This window comes from Ciona robusta, chromosome 12 (genome assembly GCF_009617815.1).
Source record: "Ciona robusta chromosome 12, ASM961781v2".
NCBI classification, from domain to species: Eukaryota; Metazoa; Chordata; class Ascidiacea; order Phlebobranchia; family Cionidae; genus Ciona; species Ciona robusta.
In genome coordinates this window covers 2313949-2339311 of record NC_143246.1, presented here as the reverse complement: position 1 = coordinate 2339311, position 25363 = coordinate 2313949, and the positions used below count along the sequence as shown (strand labels likewise).

General features: G+C 33.7%; 3 protein-coding genes across 5 annotated transcripts in view; all 3 read left to right on the top strand.

Moving 5' to 3' along the window:
- LOC149726425 (G protein-coupled receptor kinase 3-like) overlaps window positions 1-9581 on the top strand; it is a 30189-nt gene extending 20608 nt beyond the window's left edge. For 2 of the 3 annotated variants that reach the window (XM_089890903.1, XM_089890902.1), the window contains exons 15-21: window positions 168-234; window positions 1931-2102; window positions 2610-2690; window positions 3421-3554; window positions 4343-4462; window positions 4808-4939; window positions 8457-9581. In XM_089890903.1, coding sequence (XP_089747029.1) covers window positions 168-234; window positions 1931-2102; window positions 2610-2690; window positions 3421-3554; window positions 4343-4462; window positions 4808-4939; window positions 8457-8591 — 841 coding nt within the window. In that variant the 3' untranslated portion in view covers window positions 8592-9581. Of the gene's footprint in view, window positions 1-167; window positions 235-1930; window positions 2103-2609; window positions 2691-3420; window positions 3555-4342; window positions 4463-4807; window positions 4940-7376; window positions 7431-8456 lie in introns of all 3 variants that reach the window. The other variant, XM_089890904.1, reaches the window with a different exon arrangement.
- A 1650-nt stretch (window positions 9582-11231) lies between these two features.
- On the top strand, window positions 11232-14928 carry LOC149726424 (claudin domain-containing protein 1-like). The gene is made up of 4 exons (XM_089890442.1): window positions 11232-11743; window positions 12112-12180; window positions 12982-13119; window positions 13653-14928. The coding sequence occupies exons 1-4, from the start codon at window positions 11536-11538 to the stop codon at window positions 13865-13867; spliced, it is 630 nt and encodes a 209-aa protein (XP_089746568.1). The 5' UTR covers window positions 11232-11535; the 3' UTR covers window positions 13868-14928.
- Window positions 14929-15056: 128 nt separating this feature from the next.
- Window positions 15057-25151, top strand: LOC149726423 (carboxypeptidase B-like). Its single transcript, XM_089890443.1, has 13 exons — window positions 15057-15992; window positions 16456-16531; window positions 17045-17142; window positions 17814-17934; window positions 18358-18456; window positions 19505-19609; window positions 20290-20397; window positions 20833-20920; window positions 21715-21776; window positions 22601-22738; window positions 23514-23598; window positions 24380-24491; window positions 25037-25151. Exons 1-13 carry the CDS (start codon window positions 15931-15933, stop codon window positions 25116-25118), a joined length of 1236 nt encoding a protein of 411 aa, XP_089746569.1. The 5' UTR covers window positions 15057-15930; the 3' UTR covers window positions 25119-25151.
- The last annotated feature ends 212 nt before the right edge of the window (window positions 25152-25363 follow it).

Sequence of the window (25363 nt, the reverse complement as noted above, 5' to 3'; positions counted from 1 at the left end):
ACAAAGTAACAAGTTGGCAAGTGGTGTATCAAACAGAACACTTGTGTTTAACGACTGTTTTTTTCCTTTATATTTTTTATTTAAAAATTTTTTTTTTTTAAATGTCTTAAAAATTTAAAATGCTACCCAAAATTTTAAGCAAACTAAATAAACGTCCTAATTTACAGAGGCGAGGAGCTGAAAGAACATTCTTTTTTCTTGGATGTAGACTGGGACCAAGTCCAAAGACAAAAGGTATTTTTAATTACTGCAAACTTTTTATTCTATTTTCTTGTTCTTTTAAGTAGTAAACAAAGAACATTCAAAGAAATTAAAAACCGTTTCCTTACGACTCCCATAGACCGTAGTTAATTGTTTAAAACACCATCAGGATATTCTGTTTTCTTGTTCTTTTTAGTAGTAAACAAAGAACATTCAAAGAAATTTAAAACCGTTTCCTCACGACTCCCATACACCGTTGTTAATTGTTTAAAACACTATCAGGGTATTTAAATATTATGTGCTAAAGGGGTCCTGTCTTACTCCACACTACATAACAGGTAAAAATGAGCTTCAACCCATAGCTTTAACTAGGATTAAATAAAATAAAAAGGTGTATTTGATGATTTAGAAACATTTTCCTAAAAAATTGTTAATATTGTCAGTTTGTCTCATTTAACAGAGCTATGCTTGCGACATCAAGTGGCAATTTTTAAATTTGCGGCTTCAAATTGTTAATTTTAAGGTTGTTGTCTAAAGTTGTCAGGTTTTAATTTGCGGCTTTAAATTGTAAGTTTTAAATTTGTAGCTTTGAGGTTCTGGCTTTTAGTTTGTGGCTTTAAATTGTAAATTTTGAATTTGTGGCTCAAACTTGTTGGCTATTTTTTGCGGCTTTAAATTTTAAATTTGTAAGTTCAAGTTGTCGGCTTCGATTTGCGGCTTTATAGGCCCACTTTGGAAGCGTGCTATTTTAAATGTCTAGATTTTGTTGCATGGGAAATTAATTGTATTACAACCACCATACAGTGAACACGTATACACATACATTATTAATGTTACATTGAATACTCAATATTATCAAGTCAGCTTTTGCTGCATTGGCTTTTTGAGTCTCTGACCTTTTTGGCCATTTTCACCAAGCTTAAAATATACCAAACAAAACAGTTCAATTTTTGTGTGTTTCTAAATAACCAAATGTTAATTTTTTTTATTATGTAAAAATAATTGAAAGAAATGGTTTTTATGACGTTGTAAAACTCAAAATAGTAAAACTAAACATTATTTTACAAAGTTTAACTCGTTAGCCAAAACATTTGACTGTGAACGAATGTAACTTACTTTATCCTCGCATGGCCGGAAACAACAGTCGTTATAACACTGGTGTTCATACACCTCGTGCCAACTTACGAGTTACCATGTATGTTACTCTTTAGGTGATTATGTTTTGGGATATTTTCGTTATATTTTTATGTATGACTGATAATTTAGACAACCCATTACTGACCACTGGGTTGAAGCAATTGCCGTTAAGTGCCTTGCCCAAGATATAGCTCCTTTTGTTTGCCCTTTATTCTGTTTATTTTTAATTGTTGGCTTTGAAGTTAAGGCTTTAAAGTGCCAGCATTATATTTTCAACTATAAATTTGCAGCTTTTAAATGTGGGCCTGAATTTAAATGTAGGCCTTGTAAACGTGGCTTCTAAATTATTAAATTCACATCACATGGTTATTTTTTAGAACATTTTTTGGCTTGTAAAATAAGGCTTAAGTTGGCTTTAAATTTTAGCCATTAAAATAACGGTTTTTAATTTGGAAAGTTTAAACCTCGTATTCTTAATTATCGGTTTTAAATTTTTAACTTAAAAAAAAATTGTAATTAAAATGGCCGCCTTTTATTTAAAGGGTTTTGTAGCGTAAAAAAATTCTAATTTATAAAATTTTATTCCTTTCAGTACTTGCCCCCTCTAACCCCCCCTCGTGGCGAAGTTAACGCAGCCGACGCGTTCGACATCGGAAACTTTGATGATGATGAAACAAAGGGAATAAAACTGACCGACGCAGACCAAGATTTATATCAAGATTTTGATCTCGTTGTCTCGTCTCGGTGGCAGAAAGAAATATGCGGTAAGTGAAAAAAATTTTTTTTTACAAAATTAGTACAATCACACAAAATTCGTATAATAACGCAAAATTTGCATAAAAACACAAAATTTGCATAAAAACACATAACTTGCAAAAAAACACAAAACTTGTATAATAACACAAAATTTGCTTAATAACTAATGCGATAAAAAATGCGACGTTATATTCTTATAATTATGAATGAATGTCAAATTTTAGCTCATTTTTTTAGGAAGTAATCTGATGGTTGTCACTGTCGAAAAATTATATGTACGTGTCGTGCGTGCATCGAAACACTATACGCGCGTGTCGAGCACATTATACTAGCGTGCACATTTCCACAAAAGTAGCACTTTTCAGCCTTAAACTAATTTAATAGTTCAATCAAATCACTGTTTCACGACAGCAGAAAACACACAGGCAAAAGTCCACGCCCAAACTGTGCCATAAACCCCAAGTTTTTTTAATCAATATATGCGAACACTAACAGTTGTGTATTTATTCATACAGACACAGTGTTTGACATGGTGAACCATGAGACCGATAAACTGGAAGCAAAACGAAAGACAAAAGGCAAAGCTTTATTTGCTGGTAAGTGTATCTAATATCTGTACAATGGTTTTAAAACCTAAGTGAGCCTCTATTTTGTACTGTTAAATTTTCTGTTTCACTAGAGATTGTCTAATGTTTAAGCCCGCACTAATTTAAGTTTTTTTTTTAGTTTAAATTCAATGAAAGCTATCAGGGTTTTTTTTATACATTGGCTATACATAGTAGGGTGAGGTAAAATGGGACACCTCTAAGGCTTTAGCACATAATATTTTTTATTCTATTTTCCCTCTTTTATCTTTCATTTTATCCAGGACACCTTTTCATTCTATTTTCTCATCCCATTTGGTAGTAAACAAATAAAATTTAAAAAAGTATAATACTTTTTCCTTACGACTCCTATATACTGTTTTTAATTGTTTAAAACACGATTAGGGTATTTGGATATTAGGTGTTTAAGGTGTCCCATCTTCCCCACCCCGCTATATATGATTTAAAATTTGCATGTTGAAAACAACTTTCACATATTATAAGATGGGGGAAGATGGGACACTGTTAGCACATGATATCCAAATATCCCGATCGTGTTTTCAGCAGTTAACAACGGTCTATGGGAGTCATTAAGATACGGTTTTAGAATTCTTTGTATGTTCTTTGTTTACTACCAAATGGCACGAAAATAGAATGACAAGGTGTCCCATCTGCCCCCGACCTACTATAATTTAAATTTAACATTTTGAAATAACTTCTCCCGTTTTTTCCCATTTTTTAGATAATTTAGAAGGGGATTGTTTTCTTCACGGTATATTATACAAGCTTGGGGGTCCCCTTGCGTTGACAACATGGCAGAAAAAATATTTCTATCTTTATCCGAATCGCCTTGAATGGAAAGATTATGACGGATCGGTACGACAATTTTACGAAAAAAAATTTTTTTTGATTTGTTAATTTTTTTTTTAAATTTGGGTTTATTATTTTTTGTCATAATGTTAGTTTTATAACTTTTCCAAATGTTGGTTTGTTTTTACTTTTTTCCATTTTTTTTATTTTATTACTTCTTTTTATGAAAATGTTAGTTTTTTAATGAGGCATGTCAAAAAAAACTAAAAAGAAAATTACCCAAAATCAGATTTTTTAAAGTTTTTGTTGTAGTTAGTTTTGCAAGCACGAGCAAAAAATGAATTAACTAAATGATAACAAAATAATTAAGCTTTGCTCTTTCTTTTATTAATTTTCATTTTCAAGCCTAATTTTTAAATTGTTTTGATTAATGGAAATTTTATGGAACTGTGGCCCTAATTAACAGCTTGACAACTAAACGCTTATTGGCCCATTTATTTTTGAAAACATCTGTATAATATTGATTAATTTATAATGCACTTAATAAAGGTGTTCATTAGAAGTGGCGCAACCAGGGGGGTTGCAAGGGGTCAGACCACCTCATAAAAATATACCAAAATAATTTATTTAATAAAAAAATTGAAATATAAGACAGTGGGAAAGATGGGACACCTTTTTGATCTCTTTTCTTGTCCTATTTGGTAGTAAATAAAGAAAATTTAAAGAATTATAAAACTGTATCCTTGCAACTCTCATAGATCATTGTTAATTGTTTAAAACATGATCGGAATGTTTAAATATTATGTGCCAAAGGTGTCCCATCTCCCCCACCCTACTATATTTATAAATTCTAGAAAAACTTGGTCGTTTTTGAGTCCGTTACAATGATCAAAGAGGGCCAAGCAAAAGGAATGAAATTCTGTCTTTTTATTTCTACAAGAGAAAGCAGTAAAGATATCATCCTACGCTGTGAGGTCAGTGATATATACTTGCTGTTATATATGGGTGAGGTTTTATTCTATGTGGGTAAGGTCCCACAGCGTTCTACGCCATGGGTCCTAGAATTTAGACCAGAATTGGCTCATTTCCCCCAAAATATGAATGTAATTCTACATAAAGGCATAATTGTAAAATGCGAATTTTTTGGTGTATTGCGATTTTTTTTAACTGTAAAATGCAACCTTTTAAATTAGTGTTTATATAATGCCTTTTATTTTTAATTGAAAACTGCGTTTTTTTTATTATTTAATGTAATTTTTTTATTTGTAAAATACATTTTTTTTGTATTGCATTATGCATTTTTTACATTTTTTTTTCAGTCTCAGCCTGAATTCACTCAATGGTCTAAAGATTTAATCAAAACATGGTGCCAGGCAAAGCGTGTCATGAAATCTGGTCCGAAACTTATCAGTATGCAAAGATCAGTAGCAGAGGACGCAAATTATAACAAGGTTATTTATTATTATATAGTTTTTATTAAAATAATTCATTTTCCTTGATTATCTGAACAAGTTAGGAATTTTTTTCAACGTCTTGCTGGAAAAAAAAATTCTAGTGACAGAAAAGTACAAAAATTTAAAGTTTATTTAAAATAATAAAAAAAAATATAAAAATTTTAAAATTTTGGCCTAAGCCAAAAAATTGATATTGTAATGAAGAATTCATAATATTCGGATCAACCAAGAAGTTTTTGAATGAAATATTAATAACTTACATATTATAAAAGATAAAATGATTATTAAATTAAAATCTATAAAGAGTTACCATTAAATAGGTAAAAAAATAAAAAATTTGCAAAAAACACAATTTTTTATTAAAATATTAGTTTTATTAATTTTATTAAAAAATCATTTTTTTTTTTTTTTTTGATCAAAATGTTAGTTTTTCATGAGATATGCAGATGAGAACTTAAATTTAAAAATGCAGATAATCAAGGATATATCGTATTGTAATTGAACAGCATGCCCCAGCATGTAAATGAAAATTGTGCAAAATAATTGGACAGTGAATTAATTGTTGGCATGAGAATTTTCATCCTGTACCAAAGTGCATATGCTCAAATTATTCTTACTGGCATGGTTGTAACAAAACTGTGTTTCTGTCAGTCATTCCCTTGACTTTCTGTCATGAGTCTTGAAACTTAACCCTTCGAAACAGTGGTTTTGAAACTACAAGGCTTGCCCCACTTTAAACCTTTTTTCTGTTTTTTTTTTTATATAATATGATTTTCGCTATCGTTTTAAAAAAAAGACAAAAAAGTTATGCCTTGCCAAAAAGGGTTAACTGATCCTAACCACTTTTAAGCCTTATTTTTGGGTTCAGAGTAGCAGCAAAAAGGAATCAATTTGGATATTTGCAACTATTTTTTGTTGTTTTTTATTTACCATTTTTGATATTTTAATAGTGGGGTACATCCCAAAATTTTAAAATCCACTATTAAATTATGTCATATTAAGTTTTAAACAATTAACATATCTACATATTAACCCATCATAACATACGCATACCTCAGATATTTGGAAAATTGGTGCCCGATATCGCATAAACTCATTTCTTATTTGAAATGTATAGAACTAAAATATTCTGCTGGAACATGGAAAAACCAAAGTTTTTTTCTATCATATAACATATAAGCCAAAGATATTTAGGATAACAGCGCCTGGTATCACATTAGCCTGTTTCTAATTTGAAACCTGTTTTCTTATCTGCTAGAATTGGAAAAAAAACAAAACTTTTAAAACAAAAATTGAAAAAAAATCATGTTTATATTTTTTTATGTTTGTTTGGCAAAAACAGTGGAGTTTGGGTGATATCTGCTACAATCTATTAAGTCCTAAAGTTATAAGAGCCACAAACTTTGGATGATTTAATAGGGAGGGAGAAGATAGGGCACCGTTTCATTCTCTTTTCTCATCCCATTTGGCAGTAAACAAAGAGCATTCAAATAATTATAAATCCATATCCTCACAACTCCCATAGACTGTTGTTAATTGTTTAAATCACGATCAGGATATTTGGTTATTATGTGCTAAAGGTGTCCACATATCCTGTCTCTCCCCACCCTACTATATGTTGTTTGTCCACCATGAACCTTATGTTTTTAAAACTTTTAGGTTTCACCAACCTTTAGAGCCATGTCATTTGCCTGCCCTAGAATTTACGTGCGTGGCATTTATATTCCAAAAAAATTTTGGTGCTACAGACTTTTAAACTGCCTTGTTGTTTAGGAGCCACAGACTTTTAAGTGCCATGTAATTTAGGTGCCACAAACTTAAAGGTGCCATGTAATTTAGGTGCCACAAACTTTAAGGTGCCATGTAATTTAGGTGCCACAAACTTTAAGGTGCAATGTAATTTAGGTGCCACAAACTTTAAGGTGCCATGTATATTAGGTGCCATAAACTTTAAGGTGCCATGTAATTTACGTGCCACATACTTTAAAGTGCCATGTAATTTAGGTGCCACAAACTTTAAGGTGCCATGTAATTTAGGTGCCACAAACTTTAAAGTGCTATGTAATTTAGGTGCCATGTAATTTAGGTGCCACAAACTTTAAGATGCCATGTAATTTAGGTGCCACAAACTTTAAAGCTACATTTTTCTGTATACACTTTAAATTTTTAGATATAACTTTTATAAGAATACATTTCAAAGATAAATCAATAAATTCCCCCTTAAATCAGCCAAGTTTAGGCGCCAAACCTGGGTTGCCAGGGTAGGCAGGCCAACTCTAGAATTATCTGTACTGCATTTATAAGTAAACAGTAGGACCTGCCAGATTAGATTTATTTCACAGTGCAGTTTAACTGTGCCTGCATCCCCTGCATTTTAAAATGTTTGGTGCCCAATGATTTTTCAATATAATATCCCACAAGTTATAACCAACAGAGCAAAATGAAGAGACGTGCCACCGTGGCTGGATTACTGAACCATTGAATTATGGTAACGACCCCATGTTTTCCACAGCATGATATGTTCACAAATCATTAATCAAAACTGTCACACGAGTTTTCAAACTAAAATCATGCCAAATTTTGTGTTTTAACATTTTGCATTTTATGTTGATTTTTTGTGTTGTATTTGCTTGCAAATTATTATTTTGTGCACTTATTGTTCTGCATGCAATACAATATTTGTTTCTGTATTACTAGTACTTAGAAAAAGTTCTCAATTTAAAGCTGACAATTTAAAAGGTTTTGGTTTATTTAGCCTAGAGTTGGCTCATTACCTCAAACCCAAAAATAAATTAAAATAAAGCTTTGGCGTCCCAATTTTTAAGACTACACTAAATAATGCAATTTATTAATCCTTTTTTAGATGGGCAACGACAATTTCCATAACATGGGTGTTTTTTTATACACCATACAACCCTTACAAGTTACCACATTTTTAAATCTGTAAGGGTAATATTTTTGGCCTGTGTGGCCTTGGAGAAGACAGTTAACAGCAATTACTCCAACCCAAAGGTCCTTATTAATTTCACTACAAAAACATATAAAAAAAGTAACCACCCCGCAACATACGTGGTAACAATGGTAGCAGCAATGATTGAACAAAGTATCTTTTGATTTTGTTGCTAGCACCAAAACCACTGTGTAGGTAACTTGAATGAATGTAACTTGCTTTATCCGCGCGTGGCCGGAAAAAGAAGGTCTGTATAACACGGGTGTTTCATACACCTCTTTTTTCTTTTTTTTAAATTTTTATATGTATGACTGATAATTTTGACAATCTATTAGTGACCAAAGGGGTTGTAGCAACTGCTGTTAAGTGTCTTGCCACAAAAACATAGGCCCACAATTGTAGCAGTGACAAGCCTTAAACCCATTACCTCTGGGTTACGGACAGGCGTGCTAACCCCTTTTAACTTGTATATAAATTTTGACCCTTGCTTCGGGTATAAAAAATTGTCAGCTTTGAATTGAATCTAGTTCTAAAGAATAACCACCTAGATTTATTTTTATCCAGGCAATATTAGCAGCTCAAACGAAAGTTGTGGCAAATAACTCCTTGAATTCCTCTGCGCCAACTTACCGACATAAGCTCGTTATTTGTTCAGACTCTGACGACACTGCTGAAGCAGTACAGCAGACAAACACATGATTTTCTGTTACTACAATCGCATAAACTAAATGCATCTTAAATTGGAGTAACTTTAGTCTATATTAAAGACAGGGGTTCTCAAACCTTTGAAACTACAACATATTTATAAACGCTCATTTTTTACAATTTACACATTCTAAAGTTTTTCCTAAATTTTTGTTATTTATTTAAAGTTTTCAGCAAAGTTTGAGAATCTCTAGAACCGTACTGCTATATCTTTAATCACTTTACTATAAAACATCTATTTTAAATCCACAGTTTTATTTTCCACTGTCAAATGCCCATATAGGCACAAAAAAGCCATATCACTAAGATAGCTCAATTTTTAGGGATTTTAAAATTTTTGGGGAAACTATTTCTGTCTTCGTCACACTACATGTGTGAATGTCAGAGTATTTTGACTTTTACATGTGCTCCTTACTTAAAGTTAAAAGAAGCACATTTCTTATTTTTATCCGATTTGCATGCGAGTATATAATGGTTTGTCAGCAGTGTTTTTTTCCCCTATGTACTTATTACATGTGTAATTTTAATCACGTCCTTTTAAAATGCGCACTTGTTAAAGAATGTTATTTTTTGCCTCTTATGGAGTGTATGTAAAAAAATCTCTCGCATTTTGTGTGGTACGTCAACGGGTAGCGGTATATCGATTACACAGCAAATGTTTTAGCAGATTTGTTTTAACATTAACTGGTAAAAATGAGGAAAAATAAAAATGTTTGTGTATACTTTATCTTTTTGCACGTTGTTTTTATTTTTTTCCTGAAAAATTGTGTTTATTTATTCTGTAACCACATTTTAATTGCTGTTTTTTGCATCCACTAAAATCCTAAAAACGGGGCAAAAATTCAAGAAAGTTTTAAAAATTTATATTTCCTTGGATCCGAATCCCAGTTTCGTGGCTAAAAGTCTTTTCGGCACGTTTATGGTTTGCATGACTGCCACTTTAATATGTTGTGTAAATTCTGCATAATTACAATATTATCGATATTTGGTTATTTATCGTTTTGGAACAATGTGCACGCTTTTGAAAGCAAAGTTAAGCAGGTATTTTAAATTTTTAGGACCAAAAAAACTTGAATTAATGATTGTAACTTTCTTTATCCTCGCGTAGCCGGAAAACAACAGTCTTTATAACACGTGTGTTTTGTTTCATATACACCTCGTGCCACCTTGCAAGTTACTTTTTTTGGTTATGTAGTGTCTTTTACGTCATATTCGGAGTAGTGGTTACCGCGCCTGCCTGTAACCCAGAAGTAATGGGTTCAAGGCTCGACGCTGCTACCATTGTGGGCGTATGTGTCCTTGGGCAAGACACTTAACGGCAATTGATCCAACCCAGTGGTCACCAATGGGTTGTCCAAATAATCAGCCATACATAAAAAAGTTAAAAAATCTAAAAAAATATTCACTTACAAAGTAACATACATGGTAACTCGTAAGCTGACACGGAGTGTTGAACCCGTGTGATAACGACTGTCGTTTTCCGGCCACGCGAGGATAAAGTAAGTTACATTCATTCATATAAATAGGCTGCAACCCGGTGGTCAATGATTGGTTGCCAAACTGTTATCCCGAAAGTTGAATATATGATAACCCTTGAGCGGATTTCAATTGCGAACAATATAAAATATGTGTTTTACATTTTATGGTCCTGCTATTAGAACTGGACCTAAACCCAGTTTTTAGTAAAACGTGGCTGTTTCATAAAGCTTTACTATTAACGTTTTTACTGCAGCAGTTTTCAGTTGTACATTATCACTAACAAATTTTCACTTTAACAGAGTAACAAGTGCTTAAACTCAAGGGTTCGTAATGACTAAATAATGTCGATTATGTGGTTTAAAGTTATCGATTTGCTGAGTAGCCTACATCGAATTTCATGTTTTAGCAACACTTCAAAATTCAAGAGCTACTTTATTTTGTTGCTCTGGTAATTGAGCACTACAAAGAGAAAATCGTTTGTAAGTTTAAATAGTGATTTAACAGCTGTAGTTCGTACTGTACCGCCTATGATTTATGAACGATTAGTGTTTAGCATATTCTGCGTAGCTAAATTTTTAGATTTTTTAATCAGCTTATAGCATTTAAGTATGCGGCAAGGTATAATAAAAGAGATGAAAACAAAACCGTTTTCAATGACCTCACAAATTCAGTAGTTTGTATTGTAAATTGCAGTAGAATAAAAATGCCAACACTTTGAAAGCAACATATAAAGGGCTAATAATTTGCGAACTTAAGGTTTAAGCTAAGAGTTAGAAAAAATTGCTTGTGCTTGTCAGTTGTTTTTAAAATGGTAGACTACACATTTTAAAAGTTAAGTCAAAAACTTTTACATTTTTTTACCCCTAATAAAGTAAAAATTTTAGTAATTCTAGCCGGTGCATCCTTTAAAAATTATGTTAGCAAGCGCAAGTCTATAGAGATACGTACATACGACTGAAAAGGACTGTGTATATGCCTGTGAAGATTTATAGACGATACCATCATCACACTTTTTTTACTCGAAAACTGTTTTCTGTTTTTACTAAAACGTTCTCGTAATTGTAAAAATTAAAAATTCATATTCTTTTATTTTCTGTTTGTTTAGTAAACTTATATAGTAGGGTGAGGGAAGATGGGGCACCTTTAGCACATAATATCTAAATATTATGGTCGTGTTTTAAACAATTAACCACGCTATATTGGAGTTTTGAAGATACGGTTTTATAATTCTTTGAATGTTCTTTGTTTACTAGTAAATGGAACTAGAAAATGGAATGAACAGGTGTCCCATATTTCCCCACCCTACCATAAATATAAAAGTAAGTGCAGGTCGCATACAGTTTAAGAATCACATGTGTGTCTCCGCTTTAATTTTTTAATTTCAAGTGCCAGTATAACTTCGCCTATCAAATAACGTTAGCCTATTGCATTAATTCGTTACCATAGAAACTTAGGCAATATGAAACGTATTTGCTGTTTCGGTTTTGCTTGTGTTGTTGGTTTGCTTGGTCTTGCATCGGCCGTGATAGCACTTGCAACAAATTACTGGTTTTTGGTTGAAACCAGTACCGATAATACAACAGCCTTTGATGTGGTCTCTATGTACCAATACCCGTACCGTGTTGGTATTTGGTTGACGTGTTATGAAGACAAGATACCAGATTCAGGTAAAAAAAATTAAATCCAGCTTATAAATTATCCTGTGAAGCTTCTAAGATGGCATATTAAATATTCAATTAAAAATTAAAAATTATATCCGTAATACATAGTAGGGTGGGGGAAGTTTGAACACCTGTTCATTCTATTTTCTCGTCTTATTTACAGTTGGTAAACAAAAAACATCCAAAGAATTAGAAAACCGTATATCCTTACAATTTCCATATAGACCGTTGTTAATTGTTTAAAACACGGTCAGGATATTTGGATATTATGTGTTAAAGGCGCCCATCTTCCCCGACCCTATTATATATAAAATCTGTTGTAATGACCATCGTTGGACCAAAATGTCGTTCACTCATGGAATTTACTTTTTCAGTTAACCCTGAAAAACTGATCAGCGGCCAGTGTGTGTTAGATTACGATTTCCATCTCCAAAGAACAGAAGGTAAGATAGGAATAATTCGTTATCACAATTTTGGTTCATTTATAATTTATATATTTATATATATATACGTCGCTATAGTACATTTGGTTAGCGTGCATGCCTCTAACCCAGATGTGATTGGTACAAGCTTCGTCACTGCTACCATTGTGGGCGTATGTGTCCTTGGGCAAGACACCTATATCGGCAATTGTTCCAACCCAGTGGTCACTAATGGGTTGTCCAAATTGCCAGCCTTTTTTAAAGGGCAAAAACTCCCAAAACACAATCACCTACAAAGCTAGTATAACTCGTAACCGAGCATGAGGTGAAAGAAACAGAACACCCGCGTTTAAAAGCTGTCATTTTCCAGCCACGTGAAGTAAGTTACATTCATTCATACGTAAAGACGCTTTTAATCAATTAAAAACGGTCTATGCTCTATGGGAATCGTAAGGTCACGGTTTTATAATTTTTAAATGTTTTATATTCACTAGAATATGGGACGTAAAAATAATACAAAATGTGTCCCACTATACAGTCGGGTGGGGAAGATTTTTCTTTCTATTTTCTCGTCCCATTTGGTAGCAAACAAAGAACTTTAAGTTTGGACACCTGTTCATTCTATTTTCTCGTCTCATTTAGTTAGTAAACAAAATACATCCAAAGAATTATAAAACCGTATATCCTTACAATTTCCATAGACTGTTGTTATTTGATTCAAACACGATCAGGATATTTCGATTTTATGTGCTAAGGACGTCCCTTCTTTCCCCACCCTACCATACTAAACATATTTATTTTAATGTCATGCAATCTTTGTAGATTTTGCCCGGACAAGCGCCGTAAGCTTGGTCCTAGCATCTGGTATTATGTTTGTTGCCAGTATAATGGGCTTGACGGGTTGCATCTGCAGACGAAGTACTCCAATACTAACAAGTGGACTGTTTACGTACGTATCAGGTAAGGTATACAACTACACACCTTTACGCACAATTTTGTTTCTATTAGAAGTTTAACCTGGTTAAAATAAATGACTCGTTTGTCCGCTAGGTGTAGCGACCACGCCTATTTTCTTCCAATTAAATGTAAATATGTTTTACACTGTAAGCGTATTTTAACAACTTGTTTTGTCGCTATATCTTGTCTTTTTATTCAATTTATTCTTAAATCTTCGCTACTGTAATCGAACAGACAAATGTTATTACCTTTTGGTCGTATGTGTCAGTCACACATAAAAAAATCACTCACAAAGTAACATACATGGTAACTCGTAAGTTGACACAAGGTGTATGAAACAGAACGTCCGTACGTGCTATAAGGACTGTCGTTTTCCGGCCTCGCTGGTACCTTATGTGTTGTCTAAATTATCAGACTGATACTAAAACCAATTTAAAACAACAGCATTCTAATGCATAATATCACCCCTGTTTTATAACTCTAAATTTCCACCACGCGTGGATGAATAAGCGACGATTATTTTTATCTTTTCGCAGGTATTTGTACTTTGGTAGCTATGTGTAGTTTCATTGGACGTATAGTTACTGGACAAAGCGACCTTAAACCGTACGATAATATATCAACAAAATTCGGCTGGTCGTTTTTTCTCGGTTGGGTTTCTCTTGCTCTACAAGTCGTTTCTGCGTCTTTGCTTGTTGGTGGAGCCAAAGGATGTGGTAGCACCATGAAAAGTGGAAACAATTTTGCATAAAATGAACCTTATGAAATCAAAGCTTCAACGACGGTTAAACCCTTTTAAATCGCTATTTTAAAGCCGATATTTTTAGGCCGCAATTTAAGCCGCATTTATAGCCGAAACATTATACGCGAATTTTCGCCTCAAGTTTGAACCGCTTTTAGGCCGAAAATGTCCTATTGCCGCATAAAATCTTTAAGTCTAACTTTTAACCGACTTTTTTGAACTAGGTAAATCAAAAATTTTATTGTCGGGTTTTTAGGCTGTGGCTTAGTATAGTATTGTGGGGAAAGATGGGACGTCTTTAGCACATAAAACCCAAATATCCTGATCGCGTTTTAAACAATTAACAACAGCCTATGGGAGTCGTGAGAATACAGTTCTATAAATCCTTAAATTATCCTTGTTTACTACCAAATGAAACAAGAAAATAGTACGAAAAAGTGTCCCATCTTCCCCACCCTACTATATATTAAGAATTCGGTATCCGAAGAATAACGTCACTCATGTATAAAACATACAGAAAACTAGTTGGTGTTTAATTTATTTCAACACTGTTACTGTTTTGGTGTTTTCCTGATTACCCAACAAAAATTACGAAGTTATATTTTTGGTAAAGCTAGCACGAGGTGTATGAAACAGATTACCCGTGGTAAAACGACTGTCCTTGCCCCGCCAGACGAGGGTAAATAAGTTATATTTATTCTTTTGGTCACTGATAGCCACACCAGTTAAGACATTACTCAAAGAAAAACATTTTTTTATGTAAAGTATTTTTAAAAAAATATATTTTCTCTGCTAATAGCAAAGTATAACATCCAATATTTTCTACTTCACGATAATTTATAAAAAAATAATTGTCATTGTAAAAAACGGTGTTTGTAAGTTGGGTACCTTAACTTTTAAAATTCCAGACTGTCTTAATGTTCCGTTGTAGTCTATAGAATATGTATGTATTTTTAGTAGTATTATTATTCCTGTACTAGTATTGTATTATTTATTTTACTGTGCGGTTATGGCATGATATTTTGCACACATATTAGGTAGCCAATTAAATATGAAGTCTTACATTGAAATTCTTGTTTCACGCTGGTATCATATATAGTAGGGTGGGGGAAGACGGGACACCTTTAGCACATAATATCCAAATATCCTGATCGTGTTTTAAATATTTAACAACGGTCTATGGGAGTCGTGAGAATGCGGTTTTGTAATTCTTTAAGTTTTCTTTGTTTACTACCAAATGGGACAAGAAAGTAGAATGAAAAGCTGTCCCATCTTCCCCCACCCTACTAATAACACAGTCGTTAGAGCGGTAGCAAACCGTCAGGTATATAGGTTCGAATCTAAATTCTGTTTGTTGCTCCAAAGTTACATATATCTTGGGAGAGACGGAACACCTTTTTATTCTATTTTCTGGTCCCATTTGGCAGAAAACAAAGAACTAGAATTATAAAAACGCAGCCTCGTGACTTTAACAGGATATTTTGATACTATGTGCTCAAGGTGTCTTTCCCCACCCTACTATACATTAAAAACGGTACAGAATCTAATAAAACAATTACCCACCGAAGTTGCATGCGCGATAAACGTGTACAATGTGTGAAACAGAACACCCATATTATAACGACTATGTTTACTCGGCGATTAATACGAGTATAAATAAGTTACATTTATTTATTTACCAAATATATATTGGAACTGACGTATTTTGAGGTGAAGATTCTAAATAAAACATGGTGTTTCGCGTCAGTCAGAAGTATATAAACGAACTTTGTGGCATATTTTTATAGACTTTTTATCTTTTACACTTAAATATATATCTCACGTACGTCAGTATGACAACAGCAGTGAAATCTTTGTGTATTCAATCTATTTATAAAACACGCCGAGTATTAAAATCGTAAGACAAACAAGGTTATCAAAAGGTTAAGCCGTGAAAATGGTTTATAATTAGGAAAACATTATGCTTAGTTCTCACGTTCACACGAAAGAATATGCACAAGTTCACGTAATGTCTGTAAACTTGTCTATATAAGCAGCTACAGTCAGTGTATTAAACAAGCAAAACTACAATCATGAAGTTTGTGATCATCTTCGCAGTTTTGGCAGTGGCTTCGGCCAAAAGACTTTTTCATCAGTGAGTGTTCCGTTATATTATTCACTTATTGTCTATCACTATAATAGACTTATATTATAACAGTGTTATATAGCACTATGTGTGTTAAATGTGCTATAGTAGGGTGAGGAAGATGAGACAACTTTTCATTTTATTTGCTCGGTCCATTTGATAGTAAACGTATCCTAACGACTTTCATAGACCGTTGTTAATTGTTTTAAAACACGATCATGATATTTGAATATTGTGTGCTAAAGGTGTCCCATCTTCCCCACCCTCCCATAAAGCGTATTATAAGATGTAATATTGTGTTATAACGTGTTCTAATGTATTATAATTTGTATTAATGTATTATGTAATGGTAACTCATAAGCTGACACGGGGTGTTGAACCCGTGTGATAACGACTGTCGTTTTCCGGCCACGCGAGGATAAAGTAAGGTACATTCATTCATTCATTCATTCATGTTGTTTTATTTTTAAAGGGATCAAGTCTTAAGAATTCAACCAAATGGATACGAGCTTAAAGTCATAGAAAACTTGGCTGAAACATTTCCAAACGTAAGTTATACCCTCGCCCACATTACCGAAAATCAAAATTTAAAATAGTTTTGCAAAATTAAACTTATTAAAATTTATTTAAAAAAAAAATTCAAATGGAAACTTTTTGATTTTATTTAAATAAAGTAGAAAAAAGTTGTCAAATTTAGATCGATTGTAATTTCATTTTTAGCTATTAGAGTACCAACGCGTTTTTACATAATGGGTTCAAAACTGGATGTTGGTGGCCGTATGTGTCCTTGGGCAATGCACCTAACGAAAATTGCTCGAACCCAGTGGTCACTAATGGGTTGTGGTTGTCTAAATTATCAACCATAAAAAAATGAAAAAATCCCCCTTACAAAAAAATATCACCCACAAAGTAACATATACTTGGTAACTCATAAGCTGACATGCGGTGTATGAAACAGAACACTCGTGTTTAACGACTTTCGTTTTTTTGGCCGCACGAGGATAAAGTAGGTTACATTCATTCATTCATTCATTCATTCACATTTAACAATTCTTTTTTAGATTGATTTCTGGTCTGAACCAAGTCCAGTCCGTCCAGTAGACATCCATATACCACTCGACCAACTGAGCGCAGTCAAAGTTTTTCTTGCGAGAAACAGGTAAGAAACCCGTTGTATTTTTTGTTTAATCAAACTTAAATACAACAGTAACCGTCTTTTCCGCACAATTTGTTTGGCCGTAAGAATAAATTCAAATAATACTGTAACATTTTTTCGTTTATTATTGATTGGGTATTGGTAAAAAGAGACTTCTAAAAACCATCTTTTTTTACTCGTACGTTGAAATGAGTAAATTAATGTAACTTGTTTTATTTTCACGTGGGGGCAACGACGGCTGTTACACCACGGGTGTTTTGTTTCATACACCTTGTACCGCTTACATGTTACCACGATTTTTAGAAGAGATTTTTTAATTAGTTTAATGTAGTGTTGATATTTTAAACAACTTATATTAGACCTCTCTGGGGTAAGGCAATGATAAAAAATCTCTCCAAAAATAATTACCACAAAGTTATATACGTAGAAATTGAAGCGGACACGATGTGTATGAAACACAACACCCGTGTATAACGACTGCCATTGCCATGCCATGTAAAAATAAATCAGTTGAATGTAATGTAACTTGATTTATCTTTGCGTGGCCGGAAAACGATAATCGTTATAACACGGATGTTCTGTTTCATAAACCTCAGCTTACGAGTTACCATGTATGTTGCTTTGTAGGTACTTATTTTTTTAGTTACATTCTTTTATTTATTGCCCTTTCATAGAGTCGATTACGAAATCTTCATTGAGGATCTTCAGGTTGCCATTGATAATCAAAAGTCGGATCGTCCAGCTCAAATGAGTTTGACAACATTTGATTACAATGTATACCACACAATGGACGAAGTAAGTATTAGTATTTCTTCTACTTATTTGCTTTCATCCAGGCAGCCCGGGTTCGATTCCCGGTGTAGGAACATATTGGTTCGGCGCCGTGGCACAGTAGTTAGCGCGTTGTTAGTCTCTAGCTTAGAGGAGAGAGTTTGAGGCTCGCGCTGCTACCATTGTGGGCGTATATGTCCTTGGGCAAGACACTTAACGGCAATTGCTCCAACCCAATGGTCACTAATGGGTTGTTCAGAACATCAGCTAAAATGAAATCAACAAAAAAATATATTTACCTACAAATATATCTCGTAAATCGTAAGCGGGCACGAGGTGTAGGCCTATGTCACAAAACACCCGTTTTATAACGACTGTGGTTGAGAATCGGGTATGATGTGATAACACAAGCAGACTGTTTTAAAACTTTCCAATTTTAAATTCCAGATCCGAGCATGGATGAACGACATGGTATCGACATATTCATATATATCTAAAGTCAACGTTGGTCAATCTTATCAAGGTAGTTCTATCGACGCACTGAGGGTAAGTTATATATTATGGCTGTAATAAATCCCCAGACTTAGAGGTATACGAATAAATATCTCAAGAATTCGTTCACAAGGAGCATACGCGTGTAAACTTACAAGCGGGCACAGGCTGTGTTAAACAAAACACGCGTGTTACAACGACAGTCGTTATACTACCGTAAAAATAAATATGTTGCTTTCTTTTAACACTATAGCAATTTCAGTACAGTTATTCATATATGTTTAATTCTATTTTAAGTTAAAGTCGATTTTAAGCTGTTGTAGCGATGCATGCCGTGACCTGAGATTTAGGTCAGAAATAGCTTAATGCCCCAACACATAGAGTTCTTTATAAAAAAATTTAAATATATTTTTTACTAAAATGTACGAACATTTTTGCAACATTTAAAACGATTTTTTTGACACTATGTAAAACATTTTTTTTGAATATATGAAACGTTTTTTTTATATATAAAACGAATTTACCAATATATACAACGATTTTTTTATGTATTTTTAATATATAGTAGGGTGGGTGAAGATGGGACACCTTACATCATAATTTCTCGTCTCATTTGGTAGTAAACAAAAAAACATTCAAAGAATTATAAAACCATATCCTCACGACTTCCATAGACCGTTGTTAATTGTTAACAAACAATTAGGGTATTTAAATATTATGTGCTAAAGCTGTCCCGTATTTTCCCACCCTACTACAAACAACAAATTTTACCAGTAATAAAATATGTTTTAATATATAGCACAAATTTTGACAATATTTAAAACCTTTTTTTAAAACTTATAGTAGGGTGGGAAATATGCGACACCTTTAGCGCATAATATCTAAATATCCTGATCTTGTTTTAAACAATTAAAAACGGTCTATGGGCGTCGCGAGGATATGGTTTATAATTCTTAAAATTTTCTTTGTTTACTACCAAATGAAACGAGAAAATAGACTGAACCGGTGTCCCATCTTTCCCCACCCTACTGTAAAACACCAATTTTGGCAATCTATATACGTATAAGTAAATGTTATATACAAACTATATAATAATATTCAGATTACTCATGCTACTGGTTTTAACACTCCAAAATTCGTGCTTGACTGTGGACTTCACTCTCGTGAGTGGGTTTCACCTGCAACCTGCATGTACGTGATCAAATATGTGAGTATATATATCCAATACATAGTACAGTGTGCTAAGATGCATTTTTTTACAGTTTTATACAGTTTTGTACATTTTTTTACAGTTTTTTTACAGTTTTTTTTACAGATTTTTTTACAGATTTTTACAGTTTTTTTTTTATATTTTGTACAGTTTTTTAACAGTTTTTCTTACAAATTTTTACAGTTTTTTTTTGCATTTTGTACAGTTTTGTTTACATTTTGTACAGTTTTTAACAGTTTTTTTTTACAGTTTTGAACAGTTTTGAACAGTTTCGAACAGTTTCGAACAGTTTCGAACAGTTTCGAATAGTTTCCAACAGTTTCCAACAGTTTCCAACAGTTTCCAACAGTTTCCAACAGTTTCCAACAGTTTCCAACAGTTTCCAACAGTTTCCAACAGTTTATTTAATACATTTTTAACAGATTTTCATTACCCACAAAGTTACATATTTGGTACTTCTAAGGCGTACCAAATATGACGTGTATGAAACAGAACACCAGTGTTATAACGACTTTTGTTGCCCGGTGCCGCAAGGATAAATAAATTACATATTTTCTGGCAATTTATTATTGCTTTATGAGACTTATTTCACTAAATGATTACCCACATTACTAAAAATACACCTTGAAACTATATTCAAACACGAGAACAAATTTTACAACAGTTCTATTTTCTAGTTGGCAGAAGCCAAAGTTGGAAGCGCAGATTATAACATCTTGAACGAAATTGAAATCTTTGTAATTCCAATCGCTAACCCTGACGGCTACGAATACACCTGGTCCGATGTAAGTCCTTTTAACAATTGCCATTTCCTTCCATTATTACTGTAGTAGGGTGGGGAAGATGGGACACATTTATCACATAATATCCAATTTTTCTGGGCCATGGCAAAGCAGTTGGCGCGCCCGCCTATAACCCAGGGGTAATGGGTTCTAGGCGGATCGCTGTTACCGTTGTGGGCGTATGTGTCCTTGGGCAAGACACTTAACGGTTATTGTTTCAACCCAGTGGTCACTAATGGGTTGTCCAAATTATTAGCCATGCATAAAAAAAAACAATAAAAAAAATTACTTACAAAGTAACCATACGTGGTAACTCGTAAGCCGGCACGAGGTGTACACATATAACGACTTTCGTGTTCCAGCCACGCGAGGATAAAATAAGTTAAATTCATTTAGTCATTTAATGTGGCTTATTCGAGAAAATCTCTTGGTTTATAGGACAGAATGTGGCGGAAAACTCGTTCGAACCCAAGCCATGTATGTGTGGGGGTTGACCCCAACAGAAACTGGGATGCAAACTGGTCTGGTAAGGTTATTTTAAAGCTTGCGTGTTGCTTATATTATTAAGTCACTTTGTACGTCAATAGTCCAGATTTGTGTTGGGTAAAACGGGATACCGTGTGCTGCGGGGTAAAGTGGGATATCGTTTCTGTGGGAGAAAGTGGGATATCGTTTCTGTGGGAGAAAGTGGGATGCTGTAAGCACCTATAATTCCATATCTCCTGTTCGTGTTTTAAAGCTCTTTTTTAGAGCTTTCCTTTAAAAAATCACAAGCAAACGTCATGAAAACTTTCGTTTCAAAGTATATTATTAATAAATACACTTAAGAATAAGTTTCTAAAAACAAAGCTGTTAAAATGTAAGTTTGTAGTTTAAAAACAAAATATATTTTTTTGCAATCTTGGTTTAAATTATCTCACAACTATATATATTTATATATATTTATTAAAGTGGGAGAAGATGGGACACTTTTTTATTTCATTTTCTCGTCCCGTTTGGTAGTAACAAAGAATATTCAAAGAATTATAAAACCGTTTTCCCACGAACGTTGTTAATTGTTTAAAACACGATCAGGATATTTGGATATTATGTGTTAAATGTGTCCCGTCTTCCCCCACCCTACTATATAGTTATTTATGGTTTTAGCAGCCGCAATTTTATTTGACACTTTTCTTTATTCGGCACAAGTAGTTTTACCTTTAATGTATGTCTAACGACTGTCGTTTTGCCGCTAAATCCTTTCTCTTCGTTTTATCTCCGATCTTTTTTACCTTATTCGAAGAGATAAATAAAAAAAATTATGTTATTTAAACTTTACAGGTCCAGGTGCCAGCGCAATTCCATGTAACGATGCCTACTATGGACCAAGCCCCATGTCTGAGGTATAAAAAAGCATTTTAATTTAACTGAACACTTTGTGGCACAAAGGTTATGGCTTCAAGGCTCGTCGCTGCTACCATTGTGGGTTTATTAAGTCCTTGAACAAGACACTTAACCGCAATTGCTTCAACGCAGTGGTCACTAATAGGTTGACCAAATTATAAGCCATATCAAAACTTATACGACTATTGGTATAAATCAGTGCTACCTCATGCCTTGTCTAAGCTTTACTTTACAAAAAGAATGAATTTTGCCCAAACAATATTTATATCCACAAAGTTACATACGTGGTAACTGGTAAACAGGCACGAGGTGTCTTAAAAAAAGTACACCCGTGTAATAACGACTGTAGTCGCATTACCACGCGAGGATAACTAATCATTCATTCATTCATTCATTCATTCAATTAAAACCGTTTAATTGTACAATGTATTATACGTGGTAACTGGTAAGCAGGCACGAGGTGCATTAAAAAAGAACACTCATGTTATAACGACTGTCGTTGCCTTATAACGCGAGGATAACTATTCATTCATTCATTCATTCATTCATTCATTCATTCATTCATTCATTCATTCATTCATTCATTCATTCATTCATTCATTCATTCATTCATTCATTCAATTAAACCGTTAAATTGTACAACGTCTCATTCATTCATTCAATTAAAACCGTTAAATTGTACAACGTCTCATACGTGGTAACTCGTAAAAAGGAAGTTTATTAAAAAAAGAACACTCATGTCATAACGACTGTCGTTGCCTTATAACGCGAGGATAACTATTTATTCATTCAACTAAAACCGTTAAAATATATCATATTTTAGATCGAGGTCGCATCTCAAGCCAATTTTATTGCCGGCCTATCCAACGTACAAGCTTACATTGACATCCATGCATACTACCAATACTGGATGTACCCGTACGCATGGACTTACAGCAAAACACCGGACGAGGCTGTTTTGGTAAGCGAGCATGACATTAATGCAAGAAAATAATTAAAAACGTGCGCCTACTTATCTGCTATTTAAAAAATGTATAGTAGGATGGGGGAAAATGGGACACTTTTGGCGCATATATCCGAATACCCTGATCGTGTTTTAAACAGTTAACAACGGTATATTGGAGTCTCGAGCATATAGTTTTATAATTCTTTGAAAGTTCCTTGTTTACTACGACATTGGACGATAAAATAGAGTTAAAAGTGTCCCAACTTCCCCATTCTACCATAATAAAACATGGACCATTTTGCCCCAATCTACTATATAACGAAGAGAATAAAAAACTGGGCCATTTTACCCCAACCTCCACAGTATACCAAAAGTATAAAAAAACATGGACTCCAAACCAGTAAAAAAACTTGGACTGTCTTACCTCAACCCACTGTAGTACGATGGGGTAAGATGGGATACCCTTAGCACCTTTATCCCATATTTGCTGATCGCATTTTAAACAATTAACAACGTTTTTTTAGAGTCGCGGGGATTACGGTTATATTCTGTAAATATTCTATTGTATATAGCATAGGGTGGGAGAAGATGGGACACCCTAATTTTCATTCTATTTTCTCGTTCCATTTGGTCGTAAATAAAGAACATTCAAAGAATTATGAAACCGTATCCTCACGAATCCCATAGACTGTTGTTAATTGTTTAAAACATATTATATACTAAAGGTATCCCGTCTTCCCCCACCCTACTATATTGAATGCAACGAAATAGGAATTACTTTTATTCCTAGAACAAAATTGGAACAGACAGTGTGAACGCCATCCGCGCAGTACATGGACAAACTTACACCACTGGTTCGATTTCTGAAGTCATCTGTGAGTTAAAAATCTTTTCATCATTTTTGGCATTTTTCGGAAACAAACTCCATATATAGTAGACTGGGAGAAGATGGGACACCTTTTCATTCCATTTTCTCGCCCCGTTTGGTAGTAAACAAAGAACGGTCAAAAGAATTATTGAACATATAGTGGGGTGGGGGAAGGTGGGCCACCTTTAGCACAAAATATATAAATATCCTGGTCGTGTTTTAAACAAATAACAATGGCCTATGAAAGTCGCGAGGACAAGGTTTTATAATTCTTTAAATGTTCTTTGTTTACTACCAAAATGTACGAGAAAATAGAATGAAAAGGTGTCCCATCTTCCCCCATCCTACTATATATCTTTACAAATGCTCGTTCCATTTGTTATTAAACTGCCATAGACCGTTGTTAATTGTTTAAAACACGTTTAGTTTTGTGGGAAATTATGTGCTAAATGTGTCCCATCTTCCCCCATCCCACTATATATTAATTAATCCAGGCTACAAATAACATAATCATCTAACTTCTGCTAACTTTAAATCGAAAAGTACAGTTTTAACGTGTAGACATCTTGTCTAGTACGTTTTCAACGTGGAGTCGTCTTAAATTTTGACCGAGTGGTCAGTATATTTGTTCCGACCTACTGCGCATAGCGTTAATAGCGTCCGGTACAAATTTAACGGTCGGAACAAATATATCAAGACGCGTCGTTTCATTCATTCATTCATTTAACCAATTTCAGCCCTTTAGATTTTAAGATTCTTTTTTTTTAAATAATTTTTTTTATTACCAGACGAGGCTTCTGGTAGCAGCGCTGATTACATTTACGACACCTTGAATATCAAATGCTCTTTCGCTGCTGAACTAAGAGATACGGGAAGATATGGATTCACCCTTCCAGAACGGTAATAACTAGCGCCGTGGCAAAGTGGTTAGGGTTTCTGCTGCCTCTTGCTCAGAGTTTATGGGGTTAAGGCTCGACACTTTGATACTATTTTTGTCTGTTTGTCTATATAGGCAAGACACTCAACGGCAATTGCTTCAACCCAGTATTGTTAATGGGTTGTTTAAATTGTCAGTCATACATTACGAAAAGAATAAAAAATCACAAAAATAACTTTCATAAAGTAACATACTTGGTAACTCCTTAGCTGGCATGAGGTGTATGAAACAGAACACCTGTGCTATAACGACTGTCGTTCTCTGGCCACACGAGGATAAATAAGTAACATACTTGGGAACTTCTAAGCTAGCATGAGGTGTATGAAACAGAGCACTTGTTTTATAACGACTATCGTTAAACGCGAAAAGATAAATCGTTTACAGTTTCTAAAATATACCAAAATATTCTAAATTTTTTCAAAATATTTTAAAGTAACCAAAAAAATTCAAAAATTTACCAAAATATTTAAAAACATTCCAAAATATTGAACGTGTTTTTATTTTCCAGTTTCATCCAACCAACAGCCGAAGAAACATTTGCTGGCCTTAAAGTGATTGCTAATGCTGTTATAGACGGTACTTGCAACTAAATGTGAAAATAAAATTACAAAAGTTTCGGCAAATTGTTGTGGTTTTTAATTGATGTGATTTTATTCAGTTTATGTATAGTAGGGTGGGAATGACCGGCACCTTTAGCACATAATATTCAAATATCCTGATCGTGTTTTAAACAATTAACAACAGTCTGTGAGAGTCGTGAGGATATGATTTTATAATTCGTTGAAAGTTCTTTGTTTACTACCCAATGAGACGAGAAAACGGAATGAAAAGGTGG

Coding starts and splice junctions, on each gene's coding strand:
- LOC149726424 (XM_089890442.1), top strand. CDS start 11,536: ATGAAACGTATTTGCTGTTTCGGTTTTGCTTGTGTTGTTGGTTTGCTT. Junction 11,744..12,111: donor AGACAAGATACCAGATTCAG/GTAAAAAAAATT, acceptor TTACTTTTTCAG/TTAACCCTGAAAAACTGATC. Junction 13,120..13,652: donor ACTGTTTACGTACGTATCAG/GTAAGGTATACA, acceptor ATCTTTTCGCAG/GTATTTGTACTTTGGTAGCT.
- LOC149726423 (XM_089890443.1), top strand. CDS start 15,931: ATGAAGTTTGTGATCATCTTCGCAGTTTTGGCAGTGGCTTCGGCCAAA. Junction 18,457..19,504: donor GTTCTATCGACGCACTGAGG/GTAAGTTATATA, acceptor AATAATATTCAG/ATTACTCATGCTACTGGTTT. Junction 19,610..20,289: donor GCATGTACGTGATCAAATAT/GTGAGTATATAT, acceptor TCTATTTTCTAG/TTGGCAGAAGCCAAAGTTGG.